This window comes from Falco rusticolus, chromosome 2 (assembly GCF_015220075.1).
Source record: "Falco rusticolus isolate bFalRus1 chromosome 2, bFalRus1.pri, whole genome shotgun sequence".
NCBI classification, from domain to species: Eukaryota; Metazoa; Chordata; class Aves; order Falconiformes; family Falconidae; genus Falco; species Falco rusticolus.
In genome coordinates this window covers 69,139,313-69,158,554 of record NC_051188.1, presented here as the reverse complement: position 1 = coordinate 69,158,554, position 19,242 = coordinate 69,139,313, and the positions used below count along the sequence as shown (strand labels likewise).

Sequence of the window (19,242 nt, the reverse complement as noted above, 5' to 3'; positions counted from 1 at the left end):
CACAGATCTTGTTATAATTAAGTGGTGACACTGTAGACAAAAGTCAAGCAGGTGTATTCAAAGTGACTTTTATGCCCACTTTTTCATTAGGCTCCCAGAAACCATGAAATCTGAGCTACTGACTCTCTAATGTATTACAGCATGAAGCCATGGCAAAGTAGGAAAATACCAGGGTATCCATTTAAAAAATTACAAACCAAGACTGTTGTAACTGCAGTTACACCATTGCCATAGTAAAGGGAGGGATCAGGGTCACTTCTGAGGAGGTGGGGATAGGAGGAAATCCCTGGCGGTCATGGTTCTGGGGGCTAGAAATGAGGTGGGCACTCTTGTGCTGCCTGTATTTTGTATTAGCCCTCATTACAAAGGGTCAGTTTAGATGCAAGCCTGCCAGGCGATGCAGACAGGTCAGATCAGAAATAGCTACCCTAGCAGATCTTTCCCAGGTTCACCTTAAACAGCTCGAGTTTCTAATACTTAACGCTCCTAACCAAGACACGCAAGCTCTTCTAATTTTTACCTAACAGTCAGAAGCGCCACCACCTTCTGACCAACAGGGGAAAAAAAAAGACAAACTGGAAAACTGAGCACATATTTATTGTTATTGCCATTCAAACCCTTCAAACCAAAACCAACTCTAGCTGGAATCTGAGCAGCCACCGCTGCTGTCCCTGCATGCTCTACAAGTCAATGCACCACCTCCCCTGCGGGGTATGGACCTCAGAAGACCTTGAGCATTTTACTCACCCCAGTGCCATTCGGCTGCCCCTTCCCAGTTAGCAAGAAGAGAGACATGAACTCACCTATCACTCGGTGGTTGAAGTAATCTGGCAGCATTCGCTCACACACAGCAACCAGCAGCCAAAAGGCTTCTTCCTCTTTGGCATACAACAGCAACACGGAGGTCAGAATATTCATAGACTTACAAGGGCAAAGAAGAAAACGGCGTTGGTTAGTAGCAGCAAATCCTCCTGAGGAAAGCTAAATTGTGGCTGTTTTTAAAGAAAGGAAAGTAGCCTAACATGATGTAAACAACTAAAAAAACCCAACAAAACCAGCAAGAGAAAGGTAACGGCAAATGCGTAATTGCATAATTGCAAGGCATAACAAGTTTTTCAAGCTTATGAATACTGCTTTTCATAAGAGCAATAGGAAAGAATGGAAAAAAGCACATCACTGGATTTGCCCAGATACAAAGTAGGTAGCTGATAGTGCAAGATGTTTTGGGGCTGCTTTCCCTCCTTCCTGTATCTGGACTGAGCTGATGTTAATCCAAATTCAGGGAGCTGCACAGAAGGTAAAGTTATTATTTTAGCTAGCCAGCTGGGCCAAGTACTTTCATAACTGGTCATCAGTTTTGGAAGAAAGGGACAGAACTTTAGTTCGTTAAACCTCTGCCCCAGAGCTCTCATCTGTGCAGGCCAGTTTACTTTGCACTCTCCAAGTATTGTGCAAGACATGCACTTTCGAACAAACGGAAAAATCTGAAACAATTTTTTCTCATCCTTTAACTCTAAATGCAGTTTGCAAAATGCTAAGGGATACTTTTGTTAAGCCTATACACTTGTTTTCCAGAGTAAATGACATTTAGTATCTAAAATTATGTATCTTTCATAACTAAAAGGACATTATTTATTAGAATCACCATTAAAATACTCCCAAGAGAACGATAAAACTGAGAGAGTGGAAAGAGGGGGAAAAAAAAAGCAGCAAGCATTATCCCCCTGGGAGCTTTTCACCTGGCAGTATCCTATTTTGGGGTTCCTGTGCGCGTATGCCGTAAGCACCCTTCTCAGGGCGGCTATCCCCGTCTCGCTCTGGAAGGCCGGGTGCTCAGGCAGCGAGCGGTGGAGGTCACGCTCGATCTCCTCCGTTGCCATACAGCACTTGCCCATGGATGCCTCCACCAAATGGACATAGTAACCGGGATGCGAGGCGAGATCCGTCACGGCGTCTGAAGGCAGAGCAGGAAGAGAGAAAGAGGAAGACACAAGCAGATCAGGACGATGCTAAACTTAGCGTCATGGGAATTACTGCTCAAAAGGATGTAAGTAAGATGGTTTTCCCCAAGGTCTGTGAATTTAGTGAAATCTCCAGACCTAAAGGAAATAAAATCCTAGCAGAATAGGTGTCTTGAAAACAAAACAAATATTAGCAAAGCTTATATGATGCAACATCATTCAAAACACTTTAATATTGACACTGAGCAGAAAACTTCCCCAGCAGAAAGTATTACTAGGAGAAACGTACTCTGTGCTGTTCACACCTTCCAAGAAGGAAAGGAAAAACTCCACTTTTTACAAATGTTTGAACATGTCATGTACTGACTTAAGGACAAAACTTGAAATCATACTGTAGGCGTATTCTGGCTCTGCCAGATCTGTGGATGAAACGAGGGTTTTTTTCTATCTCCAGTTTCTATTACCACTGCCAACATTCAACAAGAAGCAGGAGCAGGACCTGCTGACTTTAAGATGTCATTATTTTGCAATAATTTGATTTGTCTAGGGTTAAATCAATATTTATGCTACAATCTAATTGTTGCTTGTAAGATGAACATTATTTTATGAAAACACGATGTTAATTTTAAATTAAACAGATGAGGAAGATGTTATTTCAGTTCTTCTGCACATCACGTCATGCCATCCTGAGATAAAATTTTTACAGGCCTACCTAGGTACTTCCTTCCTCGTATTATTTCAGTTCAGATGATCTCTCTTCTGTAAGCAGTATCATAAGCTCCATGTAAATGACACTTAATTGCCCTTGGGAGTTTTCTTGCCTAAATGTTCTGCCATGTTCACAATCACATGATGCCTACAGCCAACATTTCTAAAAGTGCCCACCTGAGAAGAGCAGCCAGAGTTTGCCTCTTAAGGATTCAGGGATTCCCATAGCAACAAGTTTTCTGATCTTCTCTGTGCGAAACATGCACACGGTTCTGCCATATTCCACAAAATGATCATCCCACAGGCTCTCTTTGATTTGCTCCCTAGACTGGGAACAAGAAGATATATTTTTAAGGAACAAATCATGCGCATCTGAGAACTGGTAAACAGAAACATTTTGCGCATTAGAAATTCCACAATGTATTTCCATTACTAATGGAAATGGGAAGTCTGCTCTAAGGACTACAACTTTCCCCATTTTGCATATGCAATTCACCACACAGAGAAAAATTATATTCACCAGAAAGAAACATGGGGGAGGGATAAGAAAAAACTCCAAGCAAATAGAAAAGCTCTTAGCACATATCTCACTTCTCCAGCCAATACAGAGCTCATTTTACTAAAAATTACTCTCTGTTGGAATGTCTCCCCAGCTCTTTCTTTTAAAAAAACCCCAAAACCCAAACCTCTTACAATGTACCCCCAGTGTTACATACCTTTCCAAAATCAAGGCCCGCCATTCCGGACTGATGGAAGTCTGACCTTAGTGCTTCTGCATTGAGCAAGTAAGTGCTCTCCTTCCCACATTCGCTTCTCTCCTTGCCTTGTGAAGCCTCCATTCCCAGATGCTCAGGCTCATCATCCCTGAGCATGCACGTGGATCCAAAGGCAGGACTGTTCTGCAATGCAGAATCAAACTGGTAACAACCAAGAAGAGGCTAAGAACTATGTCCTCAACTATCTTCAAGACACAGAGCTGGGTTAGCCTTTGCCTTCTGCATCAAAACCTCTCACACCTTTCAGGAGGAAAGGCCTTACTCAAGGCTTTATACAAATTACCATTCATTTATATGTCAGGAAAAGGGTTGTTACTTTAAAACAGAAGTTGTTCGTCAGTTCTACCATCCTTGATGACAAGCTACCAAACTCTCTTCTACTTCGGTTAGGATTTGAAAAACAGAATCAAGAGAACAATTTAGGTTGGAGGGGACCACCTTTTTCAATCCCCTGCTCAAAGCAGGGTCCCTCAGACCAGGCTGCAGGGGACTGTGTCCAGTTGAGTAGCTCCAAGGAAGGGGAGTCCACAGCCTCTCTGGGCAGCCTGGTCCAGCTCTTCCCACCTTTGAGAGGAAATCTTTCTCTTTTCATCTATTCGGATTTCCCCTTGCTGCATCTTGGGACTGTTACTGCCCGTCTTTCAGCTGGCACCTCCGAGAAGAGTCTGGCTCCATCTTCTCTGTTAACTCCCCATTAGCTAGCGGAAGACAGGCTGAACAAGCCCTGATCCCTCAGCCTCTCCTCATAAAGCATGTGCTCCAGCCCCTGACCGTCTTGTAGCCCTCCACTAGACTGACTCCAATTTGTCTCTGCTTTTCTTGTGTGGTGAGGTGAAGTCAAACTGGACACAGTACTCCTGATCAGCCTCAGTAGTGCTGAATAAAAGGCAATAGTAACATCCCTTGACCTGCTGGTTACAGCCCTGCTAGTACAACCCCATATGCTGTGGGCCCTCTTCGTTATAAGAACACAATGCTGAAATACAAGCTCACTGTTGCCCACCATGACCCCCCTGCCTTCTCCATACGGTTGCTCTCCAGACATCCCCCAGTCCCTCCTGTGGCATGGGGTTACTCTGCCAGGCTTCGCATTTGCTTTTGTTGAACTTCACGAGGTCTCTATCAGCCCATTCCTCCAGATCGTTGAGGTCTCCATGAAGGACATTCCTGCCTTCCACCACATTCACTGCTCCCCCCGGTCCATTAGTCAGAACCACGCTGCAGGTGCACCTCATCCCATCAGGCAGGTCTTTAAAGAAGGCATCAGACAGCACTGGCCCAAGGTCAGCCTCCTGATGAAGGCATGACAATGGACCAATGGATAAACACACTGAATTCATAGTAAAAAAAAAAAAAAAAAAAAAAAAAAAAACCACCAGAAGTTCAGTACCTGGTTCTTATTTTGCAAGTTTTTACAGTGCACTGGGTTGCTGGAGTTCACTTCTTTTAGCCTCTGGAGCAGGTTCTCCACCAAAGTATCCCGGTTCTTCAGCTCAATGAACTGAAAGGCCGTCTTGCTCCTTATGCTAACAATGATGGGATTAGGGAGAAGGCTTGTGTCCTCCATCTTCTCTATACTGATTACCTTTTCCAGAAACATTATAGAAAACACATTATGCACCACATCTAAAGAAACACCTTCAAATATTCTACATGTACCAAAATGTACAAACACAGCATTCATATACACATATGCTTTAAACACAGTTATTCATATTAGCTTTCCTTGATCAGACACATCCTACCACCTGAAGTTCACGCTCTCTTTACAAGCTCAAAGCAGGCACCAAAAAGTATCCAAGCTGCCTTTTGGTTTTTGTTGTTTTGTTTTTTTTTTTTAAATGACTCTTTGGCCCACTTCTGGAGAGTGGACTGAAGGGAAAGATATGAAAGGGGAGTAACATTAAAACAAGACTTAGAAAGGGATCAACTTGATCAAACTCTGGGGGATGGAGGAAGAAATTTACTTTCACACTTTTGAAGGTAGGGGAAAACAGTTTTGTTGTTTCTGATTAAATATGAACCACTGTTCTCTTTTTGTTTTCTGCTTCTGTAACAGTGGAAGATAAGTTGCTACAGTTACAATATCATTTGGATGCTACTCTGTTATTAGTCAAGGATGAAAGGAAAGCTTTAATTAAGAGATCATAACAGCCTTGTATCCACAGCAGATCAGGCAGGTGTTTGCTGACAGCTTCCTTCTCCTACTCCCACCACCTTCCCATGCACTCTCCCTTCATTTAAATGTCTCTAATTTCATGTAAATTTGGCAGCTTGTCACTGCACCCAGAACATCCCCTTTATCTCTGCCCTACAGCTCTGCAAAGTATCCACAGGTTTGCTAGAGTCTGTCTATGGAGGGAGAGCTTCACCACTTCTAAGTGTTGATCCCAGGCAAGGACGCTTTTGTCTTGCTAGAATGGGTCCAAGTTGAAGCCTCCATCAACATCAAGCTGGACGTACGCATTTTGGAGCTGGGAGGGGAGCTCTGTCCAAGCCTTGGACTGAGCAGACCCTGCTTTTGCAGCACTCTGTCCTGCTGTATTATCTGTCCATACCTCACTTTGAGGACCATGTTGAATCACCTGTATTTTTAGGAACTCGAGCCCTAACGAGTCCTAGAACAAGCTTGACAACAATCCTGTAGGCACGATACACACAAGCATCCTACTTTTATTCATCAAATGATAGTCTGCAGACAAGTCAAGTGGCAGTGGATGCTTACAGCAGAAAAAGGCAGATAAAGACCCAAAAAGAAAGAAACAACTCTACCTCTCTAAGTGGGATGATAACATTGCAGCAGCCATTTTCTTTGCTGGCAAAACAGATATAACTGTCTGAAGTATACATCCTTCCCGCTGTGTGACAGCGACTAAATGGCGTCCAGAGAGAACAGTCTACAACTTCATGCAGCTTCTCCTTCCTGGGCAATCTGAAGAAGGCCCGAAAGAATTCATTCTGTGCTCTGGCTTCAAGATCCCTTAAGAGAAAGCAGGAAGAGCAAATCACCAGACCCCGAAAGCCAGGACATCCAGCGCAAGGTGTGCTTTTCTTGTTATTCTCACCAAGAGCAAGGGATACAGAAAAAAAACACCATGCACAGCAATCTCCACTGCCTATGTGGGCAAATCGATAAAAGACTGACTTCGAAATACAAAAAAAGAATCATTATCAATACCTGCTTGTATAACAGTAAGGTCAAAAGCAACTACTGTAGCGACTAGAAAAGGAAAGGGCACTAATTTAAAATCAGCTGGTTTGTTGTTTGGGGTTTTTTTAATCATTATTTAGCCATGCATTTTCTATGGCTGTTGTATGGACTATCCAGCCTCAAAGAGTGACAGATTTCAATGCCCAGGAGATAACTAAATCTTTCATCTAGCAAACATACATTGAGCAACAAAGATTAGCTTTGTGTTCCTTGTTTTCCTTCCCAGTAGCATTACCAACAACACCCCAGGGATTTGCACCTGTCCCCAAAAGTAATGCGTTTGCTGGAGGAGTACTTCCGAAGTGGTCAGTAATAGAAGAGTTAATGATGGTGACATTTACACCATCACATCCTTGGCTGCCAGAGGTATCAGCCCCTGACAGCCCTCAGAACAGTTGCAAAATGCAGCACAGTTTCAGGTCACTTACACACTCAGTTGGGAATAACAGCACTGGCTACATTCAGTTTGGACTTGGCTTCCTTCCAGTCACCCATCCACATTTATGTGCAGAGAAAAAGTTCAAATAAATGAAGCTTTCATTACTGAGCAATGGTTATACAGACTTGGCTTTGGATTTTTTTCCTTCTCCTTTTTTAATGAAGAAATCTGCAGGAATTTAGAGAGCTACGCAATTACATTATAAACAGGCCACGACCATTAGCTCACCAACAGCAGCTCCAGCAACATTAGGGCTTAAATTCTATTATTTTCTTTACTACAAGTAAATTTTTCCAAACATGATTCACCTTAGGAAAAAAAAAAAAAAAGGCAAAAAACCCGCTTGACTTTGTTCCATTGAAAGAATTTAAAGCGTGGGCTGAAGCATAACAGGGAGTGGTACCTCAGTGCTGTAAATCCCCTCTCTGCTCCTTCCTTCACCCTCCTCTTCTGCAGACACCTTCACCCTACCCCAGCCCTGCTGTTTAAAAATAAGTTGAGATAGATGAAGTCTCTGCTTCAGTAAATCAATTGTTAGAGGGTTTGTTCTTTATTTCAGGTTAATCCATGGAGGAAACTAGAGCCACGTGAAACCAGGAGGAAGACAATCCAGAACAAACGGAGACCTGAGAAGGGAGGAGCTGTATCTGCGACCAACAGAAAAGACAGAACGCGCTCAACCAGAGTTCGGCTGCTGCTTCCTCCTCAAGCATTATCTTCCTTAATAATATTATCCAAGGAAAACAGACAAATAGTCTCCTGTTTTTCACAAAGAACAAAGAGAAACCCTCTTTGTGAAGGAAGACAAAAAGGTTGCTCCCGAGTTAAAATTCCACAGTGAGAGCAACTCTGATAAGTGCCCGCAGCGATCTGCTATTGTGACAAAGCTGGATCAGGATATGCCTCCTAGTTAACTCACCACTAAAATATTTTCCATTTCTGCACAGCACAGATGAACACTGCTGATAGCATCTGCAGCCAGGACCGGGTAGAGCTGCGCTCTCCTGCTGTTGGGCTCAGAAGGTAAGACCCTCCCTGCATCTACTCGGTTGTGAGAATTTCTACACCTTTACATGAAAAGAGGCATTGTACGGAACAGTGGGATCTCTGCTGAGGCAGAGATTGTCTGTTATTTAAGAGCTGATGGTTTCTAGCATAAAAATCTGCAGTTTCTGAGTTTTCAGGATTTTGCTGCATGTCTTGTGGCTACAGGCTCCAGGTGCAAGCCTTTTCAGACAAGAAGCCACAGGTTTTTAAGCTGAAGAATGACATTTCCCACATCTGAAACTAATTAAATTTACTAAGCACTGCATTTAACCCCCTCATGCTGAACTGGAGGAAGGCTGCTAATCCCAGCATCCCTGGAACTGCCTGTCCCCCTGTGACTCATGGCACAGGGTTACGCAGGGCCACCGCAGCCACCAGAGACAAGTGCCAACACAGGGGCCAGCCTGCTGGTGGGAGGGATCCTGGAAAGAAAAATGGTAGCATGGGGATGAAATACTGTCAGCACCTACTGCTGTGGGCTCAAACAAGAGGTTTTATTAGAAAGTGGCACACCAAGAAAATATTTCCTGTCATGCAGGCAAATTCTAGAGCTTAAAGCAATTGCTTCCCTTCATAAATACAGCCAAACAAAATTAGAGCTGGTTAAAAAAATCCAAACCCTATCACTCAAAAAAGCTCAAACAATCCACAAACAAAATTAGCTCCTAAAACAAGGCAGGCAATTGTTTAAACATGATGGAGCAAAGATGCAGCAACTGGCCCACGCCACCAGGTCCCACAGCTTCCATTTTGAGTTTCACAATACCTCCAACACCGAACAGAAATGCAACCTTTCCACCTGTGGCCCACTCTGAAATTTTCTCCTCTAACTTAACACTTCCCTTGTTGGTTTGGTTTTAAGCAAATGCAGTGCACTGAGCTGTACCTAAGAAAAAAAAAAAAGGAATGGTATCGTTATGTAAAAATAATGTTTATCCAGTGTTTACACATGCATCAGAAGAATAAAAGGCAAGAAGATGCAATTGCCTTGTTCCCTACTTTTCAGAAAACTCAGCAATTCTTTCCAAGTGCAGTTCCCAACTTGCATGTTACGGGATCCTGGACTGCCTCCAACTCCAACACTTCAAAGTCAATGGCAAGTCTGAACTGTGGTAAGTCCCTGTGTGTGACCCCTATATTACCTTCCAAGAGTTTTAAATTAAAGGAAATAACACACAAGACTAACAAAATGCCTAAACGTATCAGGACACTTAAAATCATGTCCTTACTGTCAAACATTTTTCTCTGCTTTAAATCCAACAGAAGTCAACTTGGGAAGATTTTAGCTCTGCTGAGTCACTTGCTGCCTATCTAAAAATCTAAACACACCAGCAGACCTCTTGCTTTTAGAGACCTATTACTAGACTCTTCTTGCTATTCAGACTCCAGAAAGTTACAGATTTTTTAAATAACACATCCAATGATATACAGCTTGTTTATTGGAAGAACTGCTAAATTCACGTGGCAAGAAAGGCTTCTTGTAAGCAAGCCAGGAAAAGTTATCTGAGAAGAGCCAACACAGACTTGTCAGGACACATGTAAACTGAACATCATCCCCTTACATAGCAGGAATGCTGGACTTGTAGATGGAGGAGACGCAATGGATGTTTTAGCCAGAATTTATGAAAGTCCTGATATTTCCTCACATGGAACTAATAAAATGGGATCAAAGTGAAAAACTGTTGTACCAAGCCAGGTGTAAAAGAGTACCCCAAAAAGCAGCCCTCAAAAGCTCCCTGATACATTGGAAGGCTGTAGAAAGAGGACTTCCTTGGGGGTCTGTCCTGGAATAGCTTCTGTTCAATGTCTTTGTCAGCAATCTGCACAACAGATCAAGAGATTGTTATTAAACCTGCACACAACTTGAGGCTGGTAGAGGCTAATGAGCAGAAGAACAGGATCAGATTCAGATGGATACTCATAAATTTAAAGGATAGTGTGCAAAAAAAAGCATTACAAGTATTTTCAGCTGCACATCATAAGCTGCTCAAATGTAGCATGGAAGTCAACTCCCCTGGCAGCCATTCAGCAAAAGCAAAAGACCTTGGGGTTACAGGGGATCACCAGCTGAACATAAGCCAACAGCCTTGCGCTCACAGGAGGAAGAGGAGCACTCTGCTGGGCCGCAGAAGTGCACAGCCACCAAGATGCAGCACAGCAGTCCCCAAGTTGCCACAGAGACAGTCACGCTGCTCCCGCCTTGGTCACCACTGGCGAGACATCAGGGGCAATCCTGTATCCCACCGCTCCATGCCTGCGGCTGCATGGGATAAGTGACCAGAAGGGCTAAAATCAGGACTGATGAGAAAAACCTAGCTGAACCAGGGCAATGAAGTTTAAAGAAGAGAAAAGAGATGCATACCAGCCTCCAAATACATAAATGGTTGCTCTAAAGAAAGAGAAAACATCTGGTCTTGTCAATAGTACCAGGTAGGACAAGAAGTAACAGGCTCAAAAAGCAGCACGAAAGATTCAAATTAGACTTCAGATAGTCTTTTCAATGATAGGCCAGCAAAATACCGGTTTGGGTCCTGGTGTTTCCATTACTGGATATCCTTAAAAACAGGTTAGACAATCACCTGTCACGAGTGACACACAGAGATAATTCAAACCCTGCCTCTTGCTGGGCAGAGGCAATAAAAGGAGGTTCTTTATAGTCACATCCTCCTTGCTGCTCAAGGTTTACAGTGTTCTCCCATTCCCTCTCTGAAGGAATTAATGCAGACTGAAGTGACATTTACGGTTCAAGATACTTCAAACAGCTTCCATTCAGCTTAAATCAGTGTTAAAAACCTTCTTTGCCTTCATATGAGCAAAGCCACCCTCATTGGCAATTCACAGTTAGACGTGAAGAAAAGAAACTGAGGTGGTTAGAGCCTGGAGAAACATACCATATTTTTGATACCGACACTGGCACTAACGCTTTCAAATCGCAAGTTCTGCTCTGGCACATTTCCTTGCTACATTTGAGGAATGCATCCTGAAAGAGATGGAAATAAGAAGTACAAGAAACCTACACCAGAGATTTTCATGACCTTTCTATTAAAAAAGGAAAAATAGTTACCATATGTTCCAGTAAAATTGTATGGCACATAAATATATCTGCAAGAAATGGCAACTGTAGTTATCAAATACCTCAGCTTTACTTTACTTTTTATGGCAATTAATTGCCATTAATCCCTTTGTAATCCATTGTTTCAAGCCTTATCCACTCATTAAGCAGCACGAAAACCTGTGTATTAACTTGTTTGACTCTGGCCATGATGTACCTTGTGTCACAGACTGTGGGTCTAATCCCACAGCCTCTCTGAGTCCCATCCATCCACTGCTCAGCAGGATGACCCCAAGAGCCTCAGGAACAGCAGCAAAGGTTTCTGGTTTTCAGAATGTAGAGTATACAGACTGTGATGGCATTAAAAATGCATTTTTTTAAAAAGAAAGATATTGAAACAAGCCTTGCAAAAGAAAGCCTAATAAACAGAAGCAATCTACAGCAGCTCCATTAATTTGACACAGCTGGAATAGTTCTAATGATACGTGGATTATTGCCTTCATTTTGATAGACTACTATTTGCTTCCAAAACATGGACAAGAATTAATAAAGATAATCATTAGGAGGGGAAACATCAAGAGGAAAATGGTTGTTCTTGTAGTACTACAATGGCTTCAGGAAAAAAAGCAGCAACAAAAACTTCACACACCAAAAAAGTTCAACTCCCCCAAAAACGTGTTAGCATTAAAAACCAGTTTATCCACTATTCAAACTACAATCTAGCTTAATCATGTTACATCAAAGTGGTTGCTGAGTGTGACAAAGGGCACCAGAAGCAGCAACTTATCCAACCAATACCTAATTCATGCAGGGGAAATGGGATTTTGGCATCTTTCATGTCCCCATGTTTTCCTTTCTGCCATCTGAAGTTACAGCACATCAGCAGGTTAGAGAACATCTTGCCCAGGAACTCTCTAGTAAATACATTTTCACCCTTCCTTCTCCTCTGCCCCCCCCAAACTTTCCTTTTTTTTTTTTTTTAAGTTGGAAGGAAGGAGAGGGGAAAACCTGTTTGAATAAATGGGTGGGATGGTTTCTGTTGATTGTTTGCTAATAGCCATAGTACTTTTCAAAAATGCCACAACGTACTTACAGGTTGATTCCCTGAGAGCCTCCTTACTATAGCATATTACTAAGCTTATACTTTTCTTTGCAACTGTAATTTTAGTTTCTTTGTAGTTTTCCATTCAGTTAGTAGCCCTGATTCAAAGCCTATTTTGGAAAGTGACAATGATGAGTTAAAAATCAGTAGATGCTGAAAATATCTCACCCTAGTTTGTTGTTATGTCTCCTCTGGATTTACTTTCTTCTTGCTTTGTGCATTTAACTTTTCAGTCCAAAAGCGGGAGGAGGATGGAATGGTAAAGCATGGAAGGGGGCTTAGATACAACCTATTACTCACAACCATATCCTGCATTAGTTAAAGCATATACCCTACATTTCTTGGGCCAAAAGCCTGCAAGGTTAACAACAACCAGTTACACATACGTTGTAACAACAACGGCAGCTCTTGTGTTTAAAGGAACCGTGGCTATGGAAACAAAGCCTGCAAAGATGTGACTGCACAGAACTTTATCATCTCAAATTAATTCCTTGATGGCATCATGCATGAAATCCTGGTGTCAGTCATTTTCCTTATCGTGTGTACATAAGAAATTGCAGAGAAAGTGCATTTTATTGTTTTAAACTCCATTATGAAACTTCGCAGGCGTGCTGAACTGAGATGTGTACCCAACACCATTGCAAAAATAAATGCCCCTCAGAAACAATAAAATGGCTTCTAGACAGGTGTCTCTTTTTTGGGGAAACGATACCATGCATTCCTTATGTTTTAGACAGGAAGCAACACCTGGGTCGTTCCCTTCACACCTCTGGCAGAGGGAAAGGAGGGAAGAGCAGGAAAGGGTATGACTCAGGAAGGGGTAAGTGCTCCACTCACACCCCATTCACAAAAGTATTTTAAACCAGCACGGTAACCCTGACACCCCAGGCAAATTCCAGTTTGGGCTAGTCCATCCTGCCCACCTAAAATTCCTTTGGGCAGTTTCCCTTCCCCTTTCCTACAGCAGCAAATAAAAGACAGGGTTGTGTGTTGTGCTACCAGCAGGGAAACAGTTACCAGCCCTCCCCCTGGGAGCCCAATGCATTTCTGTAGTGGGAGAGGAATGCAGAGATGCATTTCGAGGATGCATGGGGTAAAGCTGACAACAGCATATTAATCTGTTGCAACTGCCTGTGGGTTTTTTAAGTCCTATAACTGCTTGCTAAGTCAGCTATGGCAATTGTGCTAGTGGGAAATTCCATGTTTCAGACAGGATCGAGAGCAGTAACTCTCCAGAACTGATGGTACTAGGAAAGCCTACGCATTGCCAAAATTACAAACAAAATAACGTTGCTCTTCAGGGGAGATGGAAAACATCCCTTGCTGCAATCTACCCTTCTACAGGGAGTGGTACTTTTAAAACAACAACAACAAAAAAACCCCCACAACAACCACCTGTGATGTTTAAGGGAAGAATATAAAATGGAAAAAGGTATCTTGCACACAGGTTAAAATGAACCTACTGGGTACACCCTAATACGTTATAAAAATCTCTTTTGTGCCCAATCAAGTAAACCTTTGAAGTCTTACCCAGCTAACACAGCAAATCACGAAGCCCACCATCGAACCTCTGCTCATACAACAATTTAACTTTTTACCTCTTGGTAATCTGAGTAGGATCCTGTAGGCCTGGATCCAGTTCAAAGATCTCATTATCCAGTAGCCTTCGGAGTGTCACATCTGCCAGTTGCTCCATGATCCCAAAAGCCTCGGCAATATTGAGGAATGTGGAGAAGTCACGCTCTTTATTTGGAGTGGTGACGCGGACTGTGTCGGTCATGAAGACATTGGAGGTTCTCTCCAGCTTCTGGACCTCAACCCAAGGAATGACAAGTTTCACTGCCACCAGAGAAAAAAGCAAAAGTGGGTTGGAAACTCTGCTTACATTTTTCAGACTTGGGAAATAAGCTAATTCAGAATGAAATGCAAACAACCGAAGAGGAGAGAGACCCGTTTTTACAGACAAAGACCAAGCAGAAGCTGAAATGCCTGTTATTACTCTACATTCATTTTCCCCCACTCCAAAAGACTGTCTTTATCAGAATCTTTCCCTCAAAATTTTACCTGTTTTCATAAGAAGTGCTAGACTGGGGAGTTCTGCCTTTGCAGCCCACCTGCCATGCGCTGTGTTCCTAACTCCTTTCCAAGTCATTTCTGCATCCTACTTTGTTACTACCCAAAGACACAGTTTATTTCAAGAGTACGAAGATGTTAGGGAAAGGCTTTGTAATCTCCCAGAAATAAAACTGTAGGCAGGTGGAAAACCATGCACAGTACTTTTTTTTTAAAAAAAAAGCTAACTCCCCTACAAAAGGATGCTTCTGCACACAGGCTTTTTTTCTAAAATTCATTATTGCTATAAACAGGGCGTTCAAAAAAAAAAAAAAAAGCTGCCTAGGCATTAGGATTTTCCCATTTTGGTTATTTTTTACTGAAAAGCTGCACAGGCAAATCTTGCCCTAAACATTAACTGTAGTCAGATGTGTTTATAGAAAAGAAAAAGTATAGGACACTGCTCCCTAGAATTAAACACTGCTGAATCACATAAATACAAATAGCAAACAGAATCAGCCTATTTTTGATAACCACTGAAGGATGCTACTTGCCCCTCTCATACAAATCTCTGGGTAGAAATTAGGCTGGAAAGGACTTCAAAACGGATTAAATTTCTTCTTAACAGCTGTTTGAAGCTTCCCAGGATTCTCTGTGCCAGTGACATCAAGACTACAGCCCCTAACATCCCTAGCTGGTCTCCTGATGCCAATAAAGCAATAAAAAGGCAATAATAACAAACATTGTCGTATATATGACACTTCTCCATGATCATTAATTACCCAAGGAGCTACCCTCCGCAAGTTTTCTGTACTACACGAACCACAGCTATCAAGATTATTTGCAGATTACATTTTTTTCTTACTTCAATAAAGCACAGCTGTGTCAACACACACAAACTGTTGCGAATGGTCATAAAATCATCTGTACGGGCACAGCCAAGGGAAGAAAGATTAAATAGCGCTGTAGCAATAGCACTATTGTTCACGCAGGTCAGAATCACATGGGCTCTACAGCGTTGGTTACAGTAACAGCACAGCCAACTGTAAGGGGCCCAAACTACTGATGAAAGGCACAAAGTCTTCAAAGTTTTAGAAAAACACAAGTTTAATTAAAAAATGTGAAGAAACCTTGGCACGCCCTTTCAAGAAATCAGATGTTCTATGCCTCTGAAATACTGCAAATACTTCAAGGCTTAGATAAAAGGGGACTTGTCCTGGAAAAAGTGTTCCATGGAGTTTACGCTCGCATAAGCTGTAAGTTAATTTTATGAGGAGCTGAAAACAGGTTCCAATATTGCATTCCAGGTCATTTCAACATAAAATAAAACAAGGAGAAGGGGGCAGACTTGCTAGAAACTGAGGACTTAACGCTTTGCCTACAAAGAGATTTCAGTCTGCAGTTTGGGGGGATTTTTATAGAGTTGAAACATATTTAAGAAATATTTTTATTGCAACACATATATTGTTTTTTTTCCCCTGCGCTGTATTGCAGAATGAAATAAATGTGACTCCTTAGCAATATTTTCAAGACCAGATTTAACCAGACTTTATTTGTGATGGCTACCTGAAAAAAAGACAATGAATCACTTCTTCTACATATAATCACCATCAGTTTCTCAAACAGTAACAACCAGAACTATAGTAAATCTGGATTATTCAATGTAATACTAGTATTCCATAAATGTGACAAAATACAAGCTCTGAAACAGAAGCAATCTGCTTTATCAGAATTGAGGATGTGGGAAGCATTTCAACATACAATTCTTCCCACTAAGCTAGGGAAGTTTGTTTAACCAAAAGGAAATTCAGGTTTTTATTTCACATTTCCATGCAAATGCATGGGAACACAAAGGCCATGACTGCAACAGTGAATGAACAGTGCATTTTACATGGTCAAAATAAAAAGCTGCAAACATGTAGTTGTTTGTGGGGGTTTTGTATTTTCATAATGAATTATTATTAAGAGAGGTGAGAAGTGATTTCTTCTTTAATAATACAGCATGATGTTGTACTCCCGGTATCATTTAACGATCTGTGGTATTGCATAAACAAGATTTTTGGAACAATATAAAGGGTTTTTCTCTTTCCCTCCTCCTTCCCCCATTATCTATCATTAATAAGTATCATTTTTGCTTTGTGTGCTTTGGCAGACCAGATAACTCAGATTTAATGAGAGAAAGCCTGCAATGATAGCCAGAAGAAATGACTTACAAAGGGTATTTTTTAATACTAACCAGAAAACAAGGAAATGAAAGAACAACTTGGGTATCTAATATATATCAAGTGACTCCATTCTAGTCTTCCCAGCAAACTCAACTTTTGTTTTTATAACAACTAAGAAACTTAGCAGCATTTTAAATCTAACTCTGCCACCTTTTGCAGATACGACAAAATAACTGGCCTGAAATAATACAAGGCAAAAAAAGGATCTCTAACTCTAGTCTTTGTATGTTTGAAGTCTTAGAAATTACCAATTGCTATCTATTTGTATATTCATGTACTTCATTTTTAAATCTATGGTTTTATTTGACTAGCCATCCCAATATTAGATCCAGACAGTAAATGATAAAGTTTTCCTAACTGTTGTAACTGACAATTCTTGCTGTATTTATAGCAGTACAGGTTTATATTACTGTCCTTGCTGAAGTTCCAGCAGGATAAACAGGACTTAAAACGTTACCAGTTCATGCACAGTCTTACTAAACAGAGAAATGCTACAGAATTTAAATAGCTATAAATTTTACTATGTAATGTCTATTCTAATATCTATTCTGACAGGCTTTTCCTAATCAACACGACCTTTCCTCTGTAGAGAAACACCATGACCAAAGTCTTACAGCTTGCCCAAACCATCTGAATGTCCAAAAAGTCCTCCTTGTAACCTTCCTGCACTGCTATTCACAAACACAAAGAGCTCCCCAAATTGCTGTTTTTCTCCCTTAAAACCTCTGAATTTTCACCCAGTTCTCCAGGGCACATCCCTGTTATGTTTCCTGGGCTATTTTTGGGCAGGCAGCTGGACTGTGGCACCCCTGGCCCCACCAGCCCTTCCCCAGCCAGTGGGAGGGACCCATCCTTACCATTTTCGGCACTAAAAGTCTCTATTTCAGAATCCGTAGGAGGTCTGTTACATTTTAAGGCTGCTTCACCATGTCAAGAAAAAGAACCAGATAGCAGCTGTGTCTGCATGCTCTTATAGTCTCATTTTTATTACTGGATTCGTACTAAGGCATAAACATCAAGTCTGAAGTGAAAACTAAATTAAACAGGATCTTTCAGCTCAACAGAAAACCCCAGAAACTAAATTGCAGAGGCAAACTAGGCTATTCATAAAAATTCTAGCTGTTCTTGCTTTTAAATATAGTTGTATTTCTATCTCTCCCCAGCATTAGCTTTCCTAAGCATTTACACTTACATTCTTTGCCCAGGAAGAAGGAATAAAAACAGAGATGATTGATGCTCAAATAAAGCCAGCCTTGCCGAGGAACTTTTCCTTTCCAACAGCAACAGGAATAATAGGTGATCAACTTCTCTGCTTCAGGAAAATTAAATCTGGATTCAAATTTCACCAGGGCTTCTCGGAACTTCTCAGGGTCTTCCTCCTGCTCAGCAAGCTTGCTGCTCGTTTCCTCCGCAATCAGTGCCTGAGTCCATAATGAGATAATGTATCAGGATAAAGCTAGGGCATCCATACTCAAGCAAGTTGCTACAAGCTACCCATTTATATTTTAAAAATGCAGCCCTTTCTTACAAAGAAATTCAAGCTGACGTGCAATTTCCACAAAAGGAGAAATTTCTGTAGTGTTTGCATCTCTCGTACATACTGCATGCTTCCAAACCATTTTTTTTCAAATTTCCAACCAAAAAGACACTTGAGGCTTTTTTTTCCTTAATTATAATTTTTTCAGTGAGTCTGGCAGAACCCTAGTTTCACTACAGCTCATGATTACTGTTATTTGGTGTATACAGAGCAAAGGTAGAGTTAACAATTGTGTACACTAACAGTACTGTTTCCCTACAAAGAGGCAACGCGGTGAGACGTGTCAGTAACTTGTAACACGCTTGGAACCACTAAAAACATGGTTTCAAGAACATCTACATAAATACAATTAAGTGTCCAGAATTTTAATAGCAGTATTACAACAAAGGAGTTAAGTATGTACTGCACTATTCAGACAAAAAATCTGTATGTTACAGCACCTGGTATCATTTGGAATTGCCAAGCAGTCCTAACATGCCAAAAGCCTACAGCAGAGGTGAGGGTCCAAAACCCAGACTTAGCATGAACTAATGAAACCTGAAGAATTTTAAATATGTGCTGTGCTAGGTAACCAGCTGCCACAGCATTATCAAGACAGATTAGTTGTATTAGACAAAAAACTTTTTTTTTTTTTAAGAAAGGATAAAACCTAAGATTTGCACGGTGATGTTTTGCCTCTCTGTCCCCTTCTTCCCCAACTTCACAGCCCCCTCAGATCACAGCAGCAGGGCTGAAATTCACCAAAAACATTATGTTCCTACAGATTTTCCAGACCAAAAAAGAGGGTATGGGGTGAAGAGCACCTCACTAGAACTCTTAAGCAAATGAAAGCTTGCAGCAGGACCTGAGGTACAGCAGTCATCAGCAGACCCATGCCCCCACCAGCCATCACCGAGCTCCTCTCAAGAGTGTGTATTTTACTAGAAGCAGAGCTCAGGACACCAGGCTTTCTAAGTTCTACCATATGTGCCATCATTATTTTAAATCTGGTCTTCAGTCACCAAATTCCTTTAATTTTAAAATTCTTTAGCCTTCCAAAAGGATGCTCATTTCTGCAACCCTGTGGCCAGTCAACACCTTCACTGCAGCCCAGCCATGACTCCCACATCCTACAAAGCCACCGGCAGTCTCC

General features: G+C 41.6%; 1 protein-coding gene across 2 annotated transcripts in view; it reads right to left on the bottom strand.

The window, feature by feature from the left end:
* The window catches only part of TBC1D8 (TBC1 domain family member 8), a 48,001-nt gene that overhangs the window by 9,533 nt on the left and 19,226 nt on the right, over nt 1-19,242 (bottom strand). For both annotated transcript variants that reach the window (XM_037376891.1, XM_037376890.1), the window contains exons 4-11: nt 17,766-17,994; nt 13,895-14,135; nt 6,218-6,425; nt 4,836-5,030; nt 3,386-3,568; nt 2,847-2,997; nt 1,740-1,954; nt 804-921 (exon numbers count right to left, since the gene is read on the bottom strand). In XM_037376891.1, the coding sequence (XP_037232788.1) occupies nt 804-921; nt 1,740-1,954; nt 2,847-2,997; nt 3,386-3,568; nt 4,836-5,030; nt 6,218-6,425; nt 13,895-14,135; nt 17,766-17,994 (1,540 nt within the window). The remainder of the gene's footprint in view (nt 1-803; nt 922-1,739; nt 1,955-2,846; nt 2,998-3,385; nt 3,569-4,835; nt 5,031-6,217; nt 6,426-13,894; nt 14,136-17,765; nt 17,995-19,242) is intronic.